The 18,431-nt window shown below is 41.5% G+C and overlaps 1 protein-coding gene across 1 annotated transcript; it reads left to right on the forward strand.

Annotated features, from left to right (window-relative positions):
* Positions 1 to 1,070: 1,070 nt before the first annotated feature.
* Positions 1,071 to 17,115, forward strand: RIOK1 (RIO kinase 1). The gene is made up of 17 exons (XM_032746854.3): positions 1,071 to 1,311; positions 2,152 to 2,359; positions 3,855 to 3,945; positions 4,948 to 5,017; positions 5,605 to 5,647; positions 6,315 to 6,407; positions 7,129 to 7,241; positions 7,356 to 7,436; positions 7,973 to 8,059; positions 8,683 to 8,820; positions 9,468 to 9,571; positions 11,245 to 11,351; positions 11,981 to 12,046; positions 13,675 to 13,794; positions 14,080 to 14,133; positions 15,232 to 15,381; positions 16,906 to 17,115. Exons 1-17 carry the CDS (start codon positions 1,241 to 1,243, stop codon positions 17,014 to 17,016), a joined length of 1,707 nt encoding a protein of 568 aa, XP_032602745.3. The 5' UTR covers positions 1,071 to 1,240; the 3' UTR covers positions 17,017 to 17,115.
* Positions 17,116 to 18,431: the final 1,316 nt, after the last annotated feature.

Genomic DNA, 18,431 nt, shown 5'->3' on the forward strand with positions numbered 1-18,431 from the left:
CAACACCTGGTTCTAAGAGAAAGATCAGTAAACAGGTGATCTTAATCCAATTTCTGTTGTAGGTGGCTGTGCATTGGGGAAAATGAGCACAGAGATTCAAAGAGCTGATTTTATGGAAGTGTTGCAGATGCAAATGACACCTATTGTATTAAATCTCTTTTAAAGGTGTCTCTACACAAGCATCCATGTTTTCTGCACAATCACAGTTTTTTTCATAGCTTTTATACATACCACTTGGATAATGCGAAAACATCTACAAAAAAGAGACTGCATTTTAAAATGTAGTCAGGTACCAGATAGCAAAAGCCCAGCACTCACTTTTATTTTCCTAATCCTACATTATGTCGGTATGTAAACAGAGTATAATGTTATTCAATGCAAGGAGTGTTAGGAGCTAAGATGCTTCTAGCCAGGCTTGCAAATTTGGAATTCCTTTGGCTTCAATTGGAGCTTTATTTTAATAAAGATTGGAATTTAATATTTTAGAGTATACCAAATAAAACTTCTCAGTATCTACTGCATAGGACACAGATCATCACTTGTGTCTTAGGGAAAACAACCATGAATCTGTGGCAGGAATGGTCATTCCCAGTCAAGAATTGAGGGCTTGAAAACGCACTATTTTAAAGGTTATATTATTGAATATTATACAGATGTGCCACAGCTCAGTGTTGACGTATCGGCAGCTGCTAGGGATTCACAGAATCACAGAATGGTTTGGGTTGGAAGGGACATTAAAGTTCATGTAGTTCCATCCCGTTGCCGTGGACAGGGACACCTCCACTAGCCCAGCTCGCTGGGCTGGAACACTTCCAGGGATGGGGCACCCACAGCTTCTCTGGGCACCTGGTCCAGAGCCGCACCACCCTCCCAGGAAAGCACTTCTTACCGCTATCTAATCTAACCCTTCTCTCTTTCAGGGTAAAGCCATTCCCCACTGCAAGTCCTTGTAAGAGTCCCTCCGTGTGCCAGCTCCGGGCCCGCCCTGCGCGGGAGCCCGGCAAGCGGACGGGAACGAGAACGGGGACGAGAACAGCACCAGGACCGGGACCGGCACCGGGAACGGGAAAGGAAACGGGAGAGGAGCGGAGCTGGGACGGGTCCGTCCCGGCCGCGCTCGCCCGCGCTGCTTTTGTCCCTCTGGCGGCGCCGTAGCGGCCGGGCCGGGCCGGCGCCTGCGTCCCGCGGGCATCCCTGTTCCCGGCTCCCGGTTCCTGCCTCCCGACTCCCGGCAGCCGCCATGGATTACAGAGCGCTGGTGATGAGCCAGGTCGTGCCCGGGCAGTTCGACGATGCGGATTGCTCGGACAGGTGAGGGCGCGCCGAGGGGCCGGGGCTGCGGGCGCTGGGGCTGCGGGCCAGGCGAACACGCGGAGCAGCCCCGGGACTTGCCCGGCGGGAAGGGAGAGCGCGTGGTGCTGCCCCGTTACCGGAGGAGGTGAGAGGGAAGGCTGCGTGTGTCTCTCGGCTTCCCTTTTCCAGTATCCGTAGTGCTTTGGGACACTTGTCCTAGCAGAAAGCCGTGACACCTTACTGACAATACAGAATCGCAGCATCAATTAGGTTGGAAAAGACCTCTGAGATCATCGAGGCCAAAGCTGTGAGCCAACACCAACGTGCCAGCTAGACCGTGGCACTGAGTAACAAGTCCAGTCTTTCCTTAAACATCTGCAGGAACGGTGACTCCACCACCTCCCTGGGCAATCCATTCCAATGTCTAACCACCCTTGCTGTGAAGAAATTCTTCCAAATTCTCCTGGTGCAACTTTGCAACTTAAGGCCGTGTCCTCTTTTCCTGTCAGTTGTTGCCTGGGAGAAGAGACCGACCCCACCTGGCTACAGCCTCCTTGCAGGCAGCTGTAGAGAGCGATCAGCTCACCCCTGAGCCTCCTCTTCTCCAGGCTAAACACCCTCAGCTCCCTCAGGTGCTCCTCGTAGGACTTGTGCTCCAGACCCTTCACCAGCTTCACTTCCCTTCTCTAGACCCGATCCAGCACCTCAATATTCTTCTGGAACAGAGAGCCTCAGAACTGGACTCAGTGAATTAAGACACAACTGAAAATTTAGTCATTTTATGGGGATAAGTATATTGAATTTTTGGTGACTGTAACAATCATTTTTAGTTATAGAGACATTTGTGTTTCTTTTAAGTGACTCTGTGGAAGACATAGAAGCAAAAAGTAAAGAGTGTGAGGTCCCTGAGAGCTGCCAGTTATGCACGTGTGAAGAAGTTAATGCTGAGGAAGGAGATGGTGATGATAACAGTGATGCTGAAGAGGATGATGAAGACTGGGACTGGGATGATGAGGTGGGAAGACTCACGAAGCGCCACAATGCTGCTGGTGGATGCAATCCACAGGTATGTTGAAGGTTATTCTGTGGGCTTTGAGGGTGCCCAAGAGGTAATGGGGCCAGCCTGGAGGCTTTGTTTGTTGTTAGTGTTATGTTGAGAACAGATGCAAGCAGACTTTTTTCCTTGAGAGAACCCCCTTCCTTGGCATCTGTTCCTCTGAGGTGCTGTATGTGTATGTACATTGTAGCCAGAGCTCAGTTTGAGTTTCTTGTCTCAAACCCTGTTGCTGGATTCTCTGTGTCTGTCTCTACTGCAGTTTCCTTCTCTTCCTTACCTTTCTCAACTTCTCTTTCTTTGCTCACCCTGATCTCTACCAATGTTCCTAACTTTTTGGTATTTATCCTCTGTGTTTCTGAGCATCTTCCTCAGCCTTTCTATTTATTTTTAGACTATCTGCTAATCACATGCAGGGTGAATCTAGTTCTGTTTTTGACTTAATAGTGAAGAAAGCAAAGAAAACTACAAGCATGGGAAATGGAGCTGGGGGTGCTTGAAGTGAATTAATTTAGCATGTATGGTGTTGGCATAGAAACTCTGGCATGGTGCACTACGACACGAAATAACTTATGTACAGTTCTAAGATCAAAAGAGTAAGAGGAAGTAAGTTTTATTTCTGACTTTGCAATATATAGAATTCCAAAAGTGACAGTGGATTGGAGGAAGAAATTGACACCTCTCCAACCACACTGGTCAAACCAACAGTCTGTCAATTCTCTCTTCCCACAAAGAATGCAAAACAATTATTATTTACATGACAGTGCATGAGAAACTCCAGTAGAAATATGTAAACATCAGAAGGCATAGAAAACTTCTAAAAGAACTTTAAAACTTTTAAAAGAGCAGGGTGACATTGGTGTTGTGCAGAATGAAAAGCACTCATGAATGTAAAGAAGGATGCTAGTTCTCACACCAACTTAGACACTACAGGTTCAAAACCTCATCTTTCTTATTGCTACCAATTTAGCAGAACAGTAGAGATGAATCAGAGTGGTGCTGATCATAGCATAGCATGTCTGGCAGCGCTTGTCGTGTCCTTCTTGCCTTTATTTAGAGGTTTATGCTGTTCAATGATGGTGAAATCATGTTCAGGTACTAGCTGTGTTTGGGGAGGACCACATGTAAGAAAAGACAGAATCATGGAAAGTTTTCTCAGTTCATTACCTCTGCATTTTTTTCTTACTTTATTCCTTGTTTCGATTTGCTATTCTCTTCCTTTTACAGACAGAAAAAGTGCTGTGTGAGAGACTTGTAGCTTTCTAGACTAAAAGATTACTCTGGTTTGGAGGACTTTAAAAATTTTAACTGATGTGGAACCTGTATTTTCTTTTCTTGATTTAAGTAAAATCTTATGTTAATCCATATCTGTTTCCTTATATCTCATGCGTTTTTCATCTTACAGCTTTAGGCATAGGCATTTGAGATGACTTTTCCAATGAAATGGTTTGAATTACAAACGGCTGTGTACAGAACATGACTTATGTTAACAAATCCTTTATTTCAGGCAAATAGGCAGACCCTTAACTGCTCTTCAGCAAAACTGTCAACCCCTGCAGGCAAGGTTTTAAGAAAATTTGAACACAAAATCAATTTAGGTGAGTATAATTGCACTGTTGTCCATTATTTAAACAGTTGCCACTATGTGGCATTCTCAGACTAATTCCACTCATGTTAAGCCAGAACTCACTGGAATGGGTGAGTTAGCCATTGCCAGAGAGATTAATATTGCTTTTGAGTACTTGAAGTTGCCTTTAGTCTCCAAGAACTGGGTGTCATACCCCCCCCCCCGCCCCCCCCCCCACCTTCAGAACCACATGGCTGTTTTGCTGTTTTGTTGGGGCTTTTTCTTTCCCCTTGGTTTCTCCAGGCAACATGAAGTCTTTCTTCCCTAGATTCTCTGTAGGAACAAGCTGTTTGGGTGGACGGAGGGTTTCAACTCTCTGTTGTGGCATTGGTGATTCCCACAGCTGCTACCACAGCTGCATTTTCTAGGCAAATGCAGTCCCTGTAGTATTGGGGGCGGGGGGTACATCATGCAGCAGTTCTCTCTCAGGGGCAGAATTCCTGTGCTAAGTAAAGAGGCTGATGTCCCAGCTGGTGTGGTTTGATTTTTGCCCTGAGATGGAGATGGCTGCTCAGCATAGCCTGTCAGGACTAGGGCTAGATGTGATTGGCACCTTCTGACAGGGTTGAGATCAGAGGTAGGGTTTTCCTTTATAAGAAAGTGGTGCTAGGGTGAAGGCTGCTGGTATTTGTAGCCCAATACAGAAGCTTTTATACGTTTAGCATTTAATCAAACACCATTTAAATGCATTGTTGAGGACAATCTGGGAGCCTATTGCTTATTGTGTTAAGAAAAATGGTATTTGACTGTTATAAGAGAAGAACAGACAAATTTAATGGTGAGATGTTAGCCAAAAGGCATTATTGGTATCACATTTCCAAGTCTCCGGAATTGTCTCACTCATCTGTGTTGCTACCTTATAGTCCTACCCTGAAATGTAAACAGAGTGAAGTGCTAGGTTAACCCTGGTGTGTGGGAAACTTCTTTGAGTTTTGGGATTCTGTTTTTTTTTCATCACTTATGTGTTTTTCAGATAAGCTAAATTTTGATGACTCTGTTATAAACAGAGTCACAGAAAAATCTAGACAGAAGGAAGCAGACATGTGAGTATTACTTATGCTTCTATTTTCACTTAAATACTTTAAACTCAGAAGTATAGTGCTTATTTCCGTGTTTAAATAAGTTTGTTAAGAAAAATGAAGTTTAGAAGAAGTCCACATGCAGTTTGCCCTTTGGTCTTCAATTTTTTGGTTTCCAAATGGAATAATCCCAAAGTTGTTGGAATCATCCCAAAGTTTTGATTCTTTTGTCACTGGTAGCACATCTGATTGTGTTGGTGTAGTATAGTAAGACAGAAGTGATGGGTGTCATTTGCCTAGAAAAGACCCTTTGATACTCTTTTTTTCTAAACAGAAGTCCTTAAGCCACTGAGCTAAAAAGATATTGGAGGCATTTAGAAAAAGCAGGAGGATAATCTATAATGAAGGGCTCTGATATTAACAGTGGTGGTTTGTTGATTTTTTTCCTTTCCATCCCTCTGTCTGTAGGAGAAACCTTTGATTTTGTATGAAATGAAAGCCTTACTTCTTAAGAATGTCATCCTATCTTTGACAAAGAATGTCACAATTTGCTCTGTCAAAGTACCAAGCCCATATGTGGGATTGTAACATTTTATTTTCACTTCTGCTAGGTACCGAGTCAAAGACAAGTCAGACAGAGCAACAGTAGAACAGGTAAGTCCTTTGTTCATCAAAATTCCCTTTTGATCAGAGCAAATAGTGTAGAATTCAATTAAGAAAACAGTTAAAGCAGGAACAGAGTTTTGGAATTCTGTTTCCCTTGTTATTATGCTGAAGAGACCTCTTGTTTCTTTGTTTCACATACGAAGGTTATCTTTGGTTCCATAAACATTTAAGAGCTCATTTTTGTGTTTTGTGATTTGCTCATATGCATTAATTTCCAAAGAACAAGAAAAAATGATGTTTGCATTTTTTCTTTTTTTCTTCTGCAGCAAGACTGAATTACTACTGACCTGAGCCCCCATGGCTCTTCTATTTTAGTTGTGATATCTGTATCCCAAGAAAAATCTTACTTTAAAATATTTAATGCAGTTATGAGTGGAACATTATTTCTTTGTCTCTTCTAGAGTTAGGTTGAAGACATATGCTTAGTTAAAAAAAAAAAAAAAGAAAAGAAATTTTGAAGAGAAAATGAAATATCTTCCTAGATTCATGGCAAAATTCTGAGCGGTTGCTGTTCAGAGTATTATTTGATCCTTGAGAATAGTCTGATGCCCAGGATCCTTTAATGTGATAGTAGGATTGGGCATTATTATTTGGGGTTTTTTTTCCCTCTTCTGTATTAAATTTTCTGTATTAAATATTCTGTATTAAATTTAAGGTGTTGGACCCAAGGACCCGAATCATTCTGTTCAAGATGCTCTCTAGAGGTATCATATCAGAAATCAATGGCTGCATCAGCACAGGGAAAGAAGTAAGTTTTATTGCAAATAATGTAGTAGGTTTTTTTTTTCAGCAAGCTGGGTGGAAGTTTATGCTGCTCAGAAAATGTATTTAAATACTTGGGTTTAGTTCTACATATTTTGTGTTGCTTGATTGGTAAGAAGTTATCTTAAGAAAACATTTATTTATGTTAAAGGAAACCAATTTTCCCAAGTATGAAAGTTTTCTAAGAATGCTTTAATACTGTCTTAAATTTGTGGATGTTGTTAATTGCATCTTTCAGCAAAAAGTTGTGGCTAAGTTTTATATACCTGAAGTATTAAATAGTGCCTAGAAAAACATACAAATCCAGATAATTCTGATTAAAGACATACTTCTGCCATGTGTAGAGCTGGAAACATGAGACATTTGGGCCGTGCTTTAGGGCCTGAACAGTGCACAGGCTCCAGTCAACCCTTCACACAAGGGCTTGTTTCAGTCTCCCAAGTCCACACTTGGGGCAGAGTTGTGTTTTGCAATGTTGTTTTTATTCTGTGGGTATTGTTGCACCCCTGCCCCTTCTTATGTACTTTCTGTAAGCTATCTTCCATGTTAAAAGGATTGCCCTGGTGTGCAGTCTTCTTCTGCTGGGTGACACATAGGGGCTGGGGAGAGATGAGCTCTTTTCTAGGTGTCAGAATGAGAAGAAGAGAGTTTATGTTGTTTTAAAGAGCTTTTCTTTAATGTTATTTCTTCCCTTTTTAATCTGGTAGGCCAATGTATATCATGCCAGTACTGCAAATGGAGAGAACAGAGCAATAAAAATTTACAAAACCTCTATTCTGATGTTTAAAGATCGGGATAAGTACGTGAGTGGTGAATTCAGGTGAGTTTGACTTCTGCCTTGTTTTACTTGGGAAGAGGAATTGTTTTGAAAGGTGTTAAAATCACTGGTGCTAGACTAAGAGTCCCTGTTGTCTTTTATATTTTTAATTTAAAGATTTCGTCATGGATACTGCAAAGGCAACCCAAGAAAAATGGTGAAGACATGGGCTGAAAAAGAAATGAGGAATTTAATAAGGTGATTTGTCCAGTTTTTATTTCATCATGCAGAGGTTACCAAAACTTTTAAGTTTATAGGAGGTGCTCTCCTTTTGCTAGACTGTGGCTACCACTACACTATCGGGTCTCTGGAGTGTTCAGGCAAGTGTCTTAAGATTCATTATGGGAGGGAAACAAAAGGGGAGGGAAGAATTAAGATCTTCTTTTGTTTTCCTGCTAATGCTCAAAGCTCTTCAGTGTCTGAGCTCTGTCTGACATGACTGAACAGCAAGGAGAAACTAGAAATAGCTGATGCTGAGCAGCAGCAGTCTGTGTGATGTAGGTTAATCTAGGATTAACCTGAACTGTCTAAAGATTCTTTCACATAGGAATGCTTAGAAAAGGGTCAGAACGGTTGTGGCTTTTTGTGTGCATTTCCTAGTTGTTCTTCACAAGGGAGAGTTTCCTGAGCTCTCACTGTGTTATGTTCAAAGCTGCAGAGCTCCTTTATGCACTGGTGCAAAGCAAATAGAGTTTGGTTTTATTTTCTTTGGTGGCTTTGTTCCTGTGTTTCAGGTTGAATACAGCCCAGATACCTTGCCCAGAGCCAATTATGCTAAGGAGTCATGTGCTTGTCATGGGCTTTATTGGTAAAGGTGATAGGTAAGTATCACCTGATATTTCTGAGTATCCTTAGAAAATCAAATTTTTTGTTTGTTTTTTTTTTTTTAATTTAGTAATAGCTTTTCCCAAAGGTTTGTTAAAACCAACCAAACCAACCATCTGAATTTACCTACAGTTACTCTAGGCCCATAAAGTTAACATGTGCATGTGATCTGTGGAATGGTCCCAGACATTTGTCAGCTACTACTGCAGGCAATCTGTGTGACTCTGAAGCCTCAGTTGTGTGCAAAATTAATTCATAAAGTGGCTTAACCAGAGATTAATGCTGGAAAGGCTTGCTAATCATACATAAAGGTAGTTTTTTTTTGTAGTTACCGACATTAATGTAGCATGGTCCAAATTAGCTCCTGTTGAAAATAGCGCTCCAGAACCTTTGGCAAGCATGTTTTAGCAAAGTTTTCCTCCCCTTCCTGCTTTAGCATGTGTTTTAGCAAAGTTTTGCTCCCCGTCCTGCTGGCTCCTTGCACTTGGTTGCTCATCCTGATTTGCTTGACACACTCAGTGAGTGAAAAAGGATCAGGCACAGCAATTAAAGCATTTGTAGCTGGTATGAAGAAGGAAAAAGTGTTTCGTTTCTGTTGGTTTTTTTTTGTAATTTCAAGGCCTGCTCCTCTGCTGAAGAATGCTCAGTTGTCTGACTCCAAAGTCCGGGAGCTGTACCTGCAGATCATCCAGTACATGAGAAGAATGTACCAAGATGCCAGACTTGTTCACGCAGATCTCAGTGAATTTAATATGCTGTATGTTTTTAATCCTTGCTCTGAATTGTGACATCTAAAATGTATGCATTGGCAGCGTCTGTGTGAGAGTACTGATGTACCTTTCAGCGAGGGTGGGGTTCTTGTCGTTACTGGGTTTTGTAACTTATCTAATTAATTATGTAGCTTTTAGCCCAGATCTGAGTTTTCTCTGTTAAAAAAAGCCAACGGGCAAACAAACAAACAAAAAACTATAAAAGAAGAAAGAAAAAAAGTTAAAAAACACAACAAAATTACCTTGCTAAACCCCTCACGACCAGAAAAAAACCCATCAACTCCGGCAAAAATTAGTAAGGTACCATTTTTATGTAAGGTATTTTATGTTAGTTAGGTATCATTTCACTGCTATATTTTTATAACTTGTTTCTTGTTTTTGTTTTCTTTTTCATGCGCCGCTCTGCTTTTTTTGTTCATGAGCAGAGTATTTTTAAAAAAAATTTAATTATACAGCTTGAATAGAGGAGGGAAAGGACTGACTGAAAAAAGCCACCCTGGCCCTCACATGCAAGGCTGGAGAAAGAAGTTGAGATTTTTTATTTTGCGGGTTCTTAAGTTTGAGGCATGCTTTGTTCCCTGCCCCTCAGCACTCTGGTGGAGTTGATGCAGCTGTGTGTGGGGTTTCCTTGCAGGTACCACGGAGGGGACGTGTACATCATCGATGTGTCTCAGTCCGTGGAGCATGACCACCCGCACGCACTGGAGTTCCTGCGCAAGGACTGTGCCAACGTTAACGGTGAGGAGGCTGCACTGCAGCCCTTCTTCTGACAGCTGGTTCATTTAGCAGGATGGACTCAGTTCACCTTATGTTCTTTCAGGTGTAACTGACTGTAGAAGCTGTCAAAATTCCATTAAAATACTTCCTCTCCTATGTTCTCGTGGCTTCCTCAGGGAGCAGTGTACTGTGCTGAGTTCAGAGTAGTGCTGCCTATTTTGCTAGAAATCATCTCTCTGAAATGAGTCACATGGCTGAATCTCAGACTTAGGATAGATCTAAGATCCCTCCCAGTCTGCAGCAGTGCTCACCCCGGTCTTAACTTCCCTTACTTAAAATACTCTGCAGACATACTGATGTGTTGCCTTCTGTGAGCTGAATCCATTTCTGGGATTCCTCAGCTGGCAACATGTTTCTGTGTATTATGAAGTTCCCTGCACTAAGGGCAGCTGAGAGGATCGAGGCACAGAGTAATTAATTAGAGATGTTATCACTTGTCACAGTATTTTGATAAGTAAGGTTTAATGGTGTTTTTCTCTTGAGAATTTGGTCTTCATATGTGAATATGCATGTTGTGTAACAGATACACACCTCCTGGTAGGGTGTGTCCCTGAGGACAAAAAAATCTCTATAGGCTGCTTTTGTCCCCCCTTTCTTTTCAGACTGACTTTTTTCTTATTTTACTGAGACTCTTGAAAGTTGCGTGCATAATTAGGAAAGAACTGTGTGCGTGCTGTATGTCTGTTGATCTCCACTATGCTACTTTTTCCTTATTTCTTCTTAGTTCATGCATTTCTAGTAACTCCCTTCTGCCTCAGCTAGTCACACCCTTGCTCTTTATTCATGTCTTTTGACTTACTCTCCCTAGAAGTTTAGGGTCTCAGTGAGTTGCAGTGTTTTTGATATTGTTTTGTTTGTTTTCTGTCACTGCAGCTTTCTCTGTCTAAACCTTCTGCAGAGACACTAAGAACTCTTTTAACACCTAATTCTGCCCTAGGTGTGATCTTTGCAGAGATTTGTGGTTCCGTGGGCACGGAGAGCTGCCTCCAAACTAAGTCCTTTTCTAATCCTTGTATGATTAATTTCTCAAAGAGAGAGATCTCCTGGGAATTTTAGTAGGAAATACTTGTTAAACAAGTCCTCAGTGTCACTTGCTGCTGTTTTTCAGAACAGAAATGCAGCTTATGAATTTGATCATAACTGATTTAAGAAAGCAATTCTAAGTGTAGTAGTGAGGAAGATTCTAGGACATCAGTTTCCACCCTCCTTTTGGGTGGTTCATAATGTACTGTATTTCAGTGGCCACTTGTTTCTCTCTGGCAAAAGTTTGAGGTCTTCATTCCTTATTTGAAGTACATTTTTTTTTATCTTAGTCATTGCAAATACTATACTGTCTTGAATTCTTTACTTCTTAGCCTGTATTCCATTAAGTCAGGATCCTTCTGAAATTGATTTGGCCTTTATATTTATGCAGTTTTTCTCCTCTTAGTATTTGTTGCATCTGGGAGGTGAACAGTTTTATTTCAGATATGCAAGAATCATCTGGTAACTAAACTCCATTTGATGTAGAATGTGCTGCTGAGACTTTCCCAAGTCATCAGAGTTGGCTTGCTGGAACTGTCACTTTAACATCCAAGGTGCGTATGTTAGATGGAATTACTAATGGATTTTGTCTCTCCCTTGTTTTCTGGCAGACTTCTTCCAGAAGCACAATGTTGCAGTGATGACAGTGAGGGAGCTGTTTGAATTTATTACTGATCCTTCTATCACAAGTGAAAACATTGATGACTACCTGTCTAAGGTAAGACCTCATGGCCTTGCTACGGAGTAAGAGGACAGTAAAATCAGATTCTAGTTCAAGCTCCATCATCTCATTTATTCTACATCCTAAGGAATCCAGCACATGACATTGTTGTGCTAATGCTTCCAATATGAATATAGGTCTTTTCCATTTATACCATTGTAGGGTGACACTACTTTCCATTGCACGTTCTCTCTAATGTTTCTCTCAGAAAGTCTGTCTAACCATGAAGACTCAAAAGTCTGTTTGAGGTGCTATAAGAACCAGGATGCTTTAAGTTAGCTCTTCCTTTCTGGCAAGGAGGAGCTCCGCAGAAATATAATCGTGCTTCTATGGAGAGTGGTGTTGCATGTCCTGCAGCCGTGCTGGGCCTGCCACAGTTTGGTCCGGGGGGAGCACAGCCCGTGTGTTTTCCCGCTGCTGCTGCAGCTGTCAGTGTGCTCCGCAGCAGTGCTGCTCGCCGTTAGGTGTCGCTGAAGGCGTTCCCACAGGGACAGCTGCAGCGCGTGTGAGTGACCGTGGGGCGCAGGCAGAAACGCAGATGGGAACACTTGGATGCGATTCTAAAGGCTTACTGGTGCGATTCTAAAGAATGATAACTTTTTTTGTAATGTTTTCTATCTCTTTAGGCAATGGAAATAGCATCAAAGAGAACAGAGGAGGAAAGATCCAGTCAAGATAAAGTGGATGAGGAAGTGAGGATTTCTGTTCCTGCTATGAAATTAATATTAACCTTACCTCTTCTAAACCCTGAAAAATGTTCTGTTTTCTTTGGAAAAATGTACAGTCGATGATACACAAAATACTGTTTATGGTACTAAGATGTGTTGATCTAGTTGACATGTGAAGTATTAAGGGATGCCATGTGTAAAAGCTGACATCAATAAGCTGTTAGAAGGCAAATATTCTATTTCCTAAACCAGTTTTTTGCTCATATCTAGGTCTTGATGTATCTTTCAGTTCGGGTTTAATTAACAAATAACCTGAGTAGAGATATCTGACTGTGCCAGTGGTTTTGGACCAGTGATACAGAAGCAGGCTATTTGGATATGTGCGTTGGCCAAATTGCCTATCTAGCTCCACTCCCAGTCTAATTCAGTTCTTCCACTGCTTTTACATTCAGTGAAGCCATCTCAAGTCCATTACAGAAAGCTGTTAATGTTCTGGAAATGTTTGATGTAAAGATAGAACCATTTCTATCTTAGTCTTAACTATCTGTTCCAGAAGAGTCTAAAAACAAAACCAACGACCAACAAAAACCTCTTATCTTTGAGGTCAATACTACTTGATTTATTCAAGACTGTTTTGTCTTGGAGCTCAGCAGGTTTCATTAACTGCTTCAGGCTTTGCCAAGGAAGGATGTTTTTTGTTTCCCAGTATAGCCTCAGCATAAAACTACTGAGGTGTAGAGTCAGATTCTAGTGTTTGGTAGCAAGCCCATCTTCTGCAAGCAAGTTACTCCCTTGTTTATATGAGGTACTGACCTGTAAGATAGATGATTTCATAACATATATGTTCAGTTCATTTGTCTTAGACTTTCCACTTGACCATGGCTAATTTGTGCCACTTCCCTTGAGTAGAGCTCAGTAAGGGCAGCTCTGTGGAACTGGGGGCCTGTGCTTTGTGCACAGCTCTCAGATGAGCAGTGATGATTGTGAAGGGTACTGAATCTGTACTGGGATTGAAGTGATACCATGAAACAGGGAAGCAAAACACATCTCTCTGATCTGGTAGGGTCGTAGAGAAGCAAAACACATTTCTCTGATCTGGTAGGGGTTGTACGTTTGCTGAAAGACTGTTTCAAATGGGACAAACTTTAAGTATGTTATTAATACTGCAGTTAGTTTTTATTGTACTGTACTGCTGCAAGAACCTTTTTTGAGTTGGACTGTAGGTTGAAGTGGATATTGTCCTGTAAAGAGATTAAGTTCTAGCAGTGCATTTCAATAGCGTTGCCTCCTGAAGGCATTATAAGCATTATAATAAAAGCATTAGAACAATTCTTAGGATACAAAACCTTAGGACTCCAATAGGCTAACAGATGGTTGGGTAATTTTGTAAGTGGGCTGGTGTGAGTCATACTAAGGAAGGAGCCTTCTTAGCTGTGATCTAAGTAATGTCTAGGTTGCACATTAAGTCTGCCCCTGCAAAAAATAACCAAACAAAATACAGCTCTGTAGTTCAAATGGTAGTGGATGACTGCTATGTTCATTTGTTGGTTTTCTGATTGTGATTATTCTCCCAAGGATGCATAATTAGGAGAGAAGAACATCATGACACTATATGTAAATTAATAAGTCGGTGTTTCCTTTCACTGTGCTAGGTATTTAAGAAGGCCTACATACCTCGAACCCTGACTGAAGTTAAAAACTATGAAAGGGATGTGGACATAATGATGAAATTGAAAGAAGAGGATATGGCATTGAATGTTCAGCAAGATAATGTGAGTAGACATGCTGGGGCCCTGCAAAAGAGAGAGAGGGAATATGAAGTCTTCTTACTGGAAATCGTTAACAACAAACAAAAACAGAACCTTTGCTACCAAGGTGTGGAGTACGAAATCTATATCATACTTTAAAATTGCCTGGTTAGTGCTTAATGCTAACATTGTGGATTTTATCCTGGTCTTGATTTCTTTAAATTTATTTTTAGATAGTAATTTTCTCTGGGCACAAAGGATTTAGACATAATTTGATAATGTAATTTGTTCCTTTCTCCCTTGGAGCAGATTCTCTACCAGACGGTGACAGGACTTAAGAAGGATTTGTCTGGTGTTCAGAAGGTGAGAGGGTCTTTTTGAAATCCTTCATTTTCAGAAAAGTGCTTACAGGTAGTTCAGAGAATGCCTGGTCCTGCAGCTGACACTATGAAAGAAGCCTCTTGTGTCCAGAGTGCCCATTTGTGTCAGGAGGGTCAGCATGGCAGTGTGTCTGTACAACACAGAATTTGCTTCCCTGCATTGTGGCTGATGCTGGGTTGTTTGAGAATGAAATTAAATCCTTGCAGTGGCCATGATCTCTAAAGTTAAGGTGACGGTGAGGGAAAGTGTTTTCTGATAATGGAAAATGTAATTTATTTAAACTGTTGCATGACTGCAAGTTTTGATATGTTTCTGATATCAGATATTATATCAGATATGTTGATATGATAGAGTATCTGTTGTAATATTGCATAAAGAACAGTCCTCCAGTATAAGCCATAAAATATTATGTCTTACTGTGTTTGAAGTACTTGCCAGTGACACTTCTGTAAAGTAGATTGGATGAGAAGTTGGATACAGATCACTTGGAGCCATGTCATTCAAGGCAGAAGCCCTGTGTGGATTCCCCCTCCTTACTTTGTGAATGTTCTCTAGTAGTGGTGTAGACTCTTGATTTAAAATGGAAATATAAATATGGATGGGATCAGGCTGTAGCACAGTCTCCAGGCTTGTTTAAGAATAAGTGAGTGTTCCAGTGCGGATATTTCTGTTTGCAATATAAAACACATACAGTGCCCCCAAGGTAGATTTGGGCATGATCCAAGGATAATTAAAAATAGGCTTCCACATATGTTAGCAAATTGCTGTTTAACTTAGGGAAATTAGTTTGGGAGTGCAAATAACAGCTGTGCTTTGAGCCCTGACCTAAAAGAATCTGTGGTGTACAGAATCTAGATTCCTTGTTCTTAGTTTGGCTTAACCTACTTTTCATTCTTTATCTTGAAACTCAGTGAGGGCTGTTGTAAGAGAGATAGCATCAGATTGCTCAAGGGTTTCTTTGCAGCAGGTTCTGTTTTCTTTTTTGTGAATATATATATATATATTGTGTATGTATGTGTGTGTATGCTGTCATTAGGTTTCTTGGCTTTGATTTGATATAATTCTTGATATATCTTGCAGATTCCTGCACTCCTTGAAGAGGCAGACAATTCAGAAACAGACTCTGATGATGATGATAATGATGGTGGCAGCTCAGAGGACTCTGATTCGGGCTGTAAAGAATCTGTACATCCCAAAGATAAACCTGCTGAAGTTAGCATGGACAAAAAGGTCAGCTGGCTGGGAATTGTTTATTTTTTCCCACCTTTGCTTATATGACACAAAAACGTCCAAACTTAGTGGCTCTTGCTTCTTGTCTGAAACAAGCTCTGGACCTTTCCTGTTGCGGAGAACAAGAGCAGAGGCAGTGAATTTCATTGGGGATGATTTATTAAAGGTGGTTTTATGTAGAGCAGTGTGCAACACAGCTCTCTGTAGCTTAGGCAAAGCTAGAAGAGAGATCTCTACAGGATATTACAAGGCTACACAAAGTAGAATTCAGTGAAGCCTGGGCAGCTTTTCAGTTCCTCTGGCTACTCTTCCAGGCTTCGGTGTTCAGGTTTGTGTCTATGGTGCCTGATGAACCTCCTTATGCCCAGACAGCTGAGACCACTTGGTCTGTAGAACTGGAGATTTGGTGACAGTGTTTGTACCACAGTGGCTTTTGCAGTACCATTAGTACAAGCTGGCCAGCTTTGCTGTGGGCAAGAGATGTAATGCAGTCCAGCAAAGGGATTATGGTTAGGGTCTGGGTTTTCTTTGAGGTTTCATTTTCTAAACCATGGAACAATATGCTCAGTTTTGGTGAGGCTTTCTTACAGTGTATCACTCATGCTCATGAGTGAGAGCCTTTTGGCAGCCTTTTAGGTGCTATGCAAAAAAAAAAAAAAAAAAAAAAAAAAAAAAAAAAAAAAAAAGCAGGGTGAAACTTGCAGGCTTAAGGGGTTCAAGCTTTGGAACATTGCATTTTAGGTTTTGCCTCCTAGTAAAGGTAAGATATTTCATATCTGTCAAATAAAAATGCAGCGCTCTACTACACACTGCCAGTGTAGATCTGCTGCCTTTTAGATGTGAAACAGGGAAGTCTTGGCCAGTTCTCATCCTAATTGATAGGTTTTCATTTGGACTTCTTTTTGTGTGAGATGAGGGGTTTTTGTAACTTTTGTGTTTAGCTGAAGGTTGAACAACTGATTGGCAGCAATCACTTCTACCTGCCCCTTCCACTTTGCTGACTTTTTGTTTTCTAGTTGAGTCTCGTCCCTTCTGTGTCTGGCACAGATTTACAGTGTGTTGCAGTAGCATGGCATTCTTTCCTGCCAGTCCTGCTGATGATCAGCTTGCTCAATCAGCACTTACTGGATCAATATTTTTACATGACACATAGAAACACATACTATAGTAGTCCTGTGGGTAGCAGAAAATGTAGACCAGACAACCTGTTATAATCTTAGATGTAAATAGCGTGAGTTAAGAGTGCCTCTTGTCCACTTTCTTCAAAGGTTGCATGAAACTCAGGTTCTAACTGGTTTGAATTTTGCCTTGTCATTACCAGTGTGCAGGTCTGGGCTCTACCCCCAATCTGTATTTCCTTTATCCTTTCCCCTCACCATTTCTATAAATTTTTAATATTTCTTTGTCTTGATAACCTTATTTTTATGTCATGTCTTAATTAACTTGTTATTGTAACAATTGATTGACTTGCTTAAAATTCTTCATTCCCTTCTGGATTTAAATGAATGGTTTGATTCCTCGTAGGAAAGGAAGAAGATGGTTAAAGAAGCCCAAAGAGAAAAGAGAAAAACCAAAATCCCAAAGCATGTGAAGAAGAGGAAAGAAAAGACTGCAAAAATGAAGAAAGGCAAATAAAATCATCCTTGGCTTACAGAAAGGGATGATGTGTTGTGGATTAGTCAGTCATCATCTTTTTCCTTTATTAAAAATTTTTAAATCCTTTATTTATATACATACAGTATAAACTGAGGGTGGTTTTGTTAATAACATGGTGCAGTTGTTTGAACCGAGTGTATGATACGGGTTTCTCAGTGGGAAAGAGTGAGTCTAATATTTGTGCCTGCTAAAATTCGTTACGTGTGCAAGTTTGGCATTTTTTGCTAAACTCATATTGATTTGTTCCTGTGTTCTAACTCCCCATGCCTTCTTCACCGTATGGAAGCAAACTGGGCTCTGCAGGCTCTCACTGTCCCCTGGGATAACCCTGCAGGCATGGTGCCTTTGCTGCCTTTGTGTGCTTGCATCACCCTTGATGGCCAAGTGCACACGTGGCTGCAATCCCCAGTCTGACCTTCACAGCCTCTCTGGTGCTTTTGACTAGAAATCTCCTAAGAGAGGAACAGATCAGGGCTTCCAGATCTCTCTTTCTCTCTGTTTGCTCCCTTTCTCCATCCACACGGATAGATAGCACTCTCACATACAGTACTCATGTAAGTGTGGACAGTATTACTGGAGCAAGCAAGACTGGTATTTTCTCAGCAAATTGGGATGTTTGTTGGGACACTGAGATGAAATACATGCATTTTAGCAAATTGGTATTACATCAGGCGCAAGAGAGGGGCCAGCCTCTAACTTGGAAGCAAAGGAAGGAGGACTTGCAAGACCTATATCCAGAGGTGAGGGAGTACTAGTGACTCTCATAACACCAAGGGCTTAGATGCTGCCAGAAGCATGGGTACCTTATTTCCTGCTTGTGTACAGATGTATTCAGGCAGAGATGGCCTTGTTGGTGGCTGCCCTGAGTTTGACTGGTTGTGTTCATCAGTGCAGTGCTGACAGTGACTGAAGCAGTAACAGCTTTCTACACTGTCCTTGAAGTCCCATTGGATTGGGGATTCTCCCTGCTGACCAACAGGAGCTGCAGTGTGCACATCTGCCGCGGCAGCTGTGATGAAGATAGTGCAGCAGGATGTGGGTGTAGGGCCTAAGGGTTGTGGATGGAGTGGGGAATTAAGTCCAAGTTGTTGCCTTTCCCCAGGAACAAGTTGTGCACTGGGCAGAGCTCAGTGTTTTTAGTGAAGTGAGGTAAGTATAAGTGACTGTGGAGCTGTGTGTGCTTTATTTTGTGTAGCTCAGCAGTGGATGACTCCACCAGGAAAGTGGTCCATGGCTGATCAGTGTGAGTGGGAGTTGTCAGACACAAGAGACAGCCACCTTCTCTTTGGGTCTGGCTGCTCTGAAGGCAGGGATAGGTGCTGGTTCTTGGCAAAGAGCCTGGAAGCCCCAGAGACAGAAGCATGTCCCACAAGGTGGTGTTTACCTCCTTTACC

The sequence above is a fragment of the Taeniopygia guttata genome, chromosome 2 (assembly GCF_048771995.1).
Source record: "Taeniopygia guttata chromosome 2, bTaeGut7.mat, whole genome shotgun sequence".
Taxonomy (NCBI): domain Eukaryota; kingdom Metazoa; phylum Chordata; class Aves; order Passeriformes; family Estrildidae; genus Taeniopygia; species Taeniopygia guttata.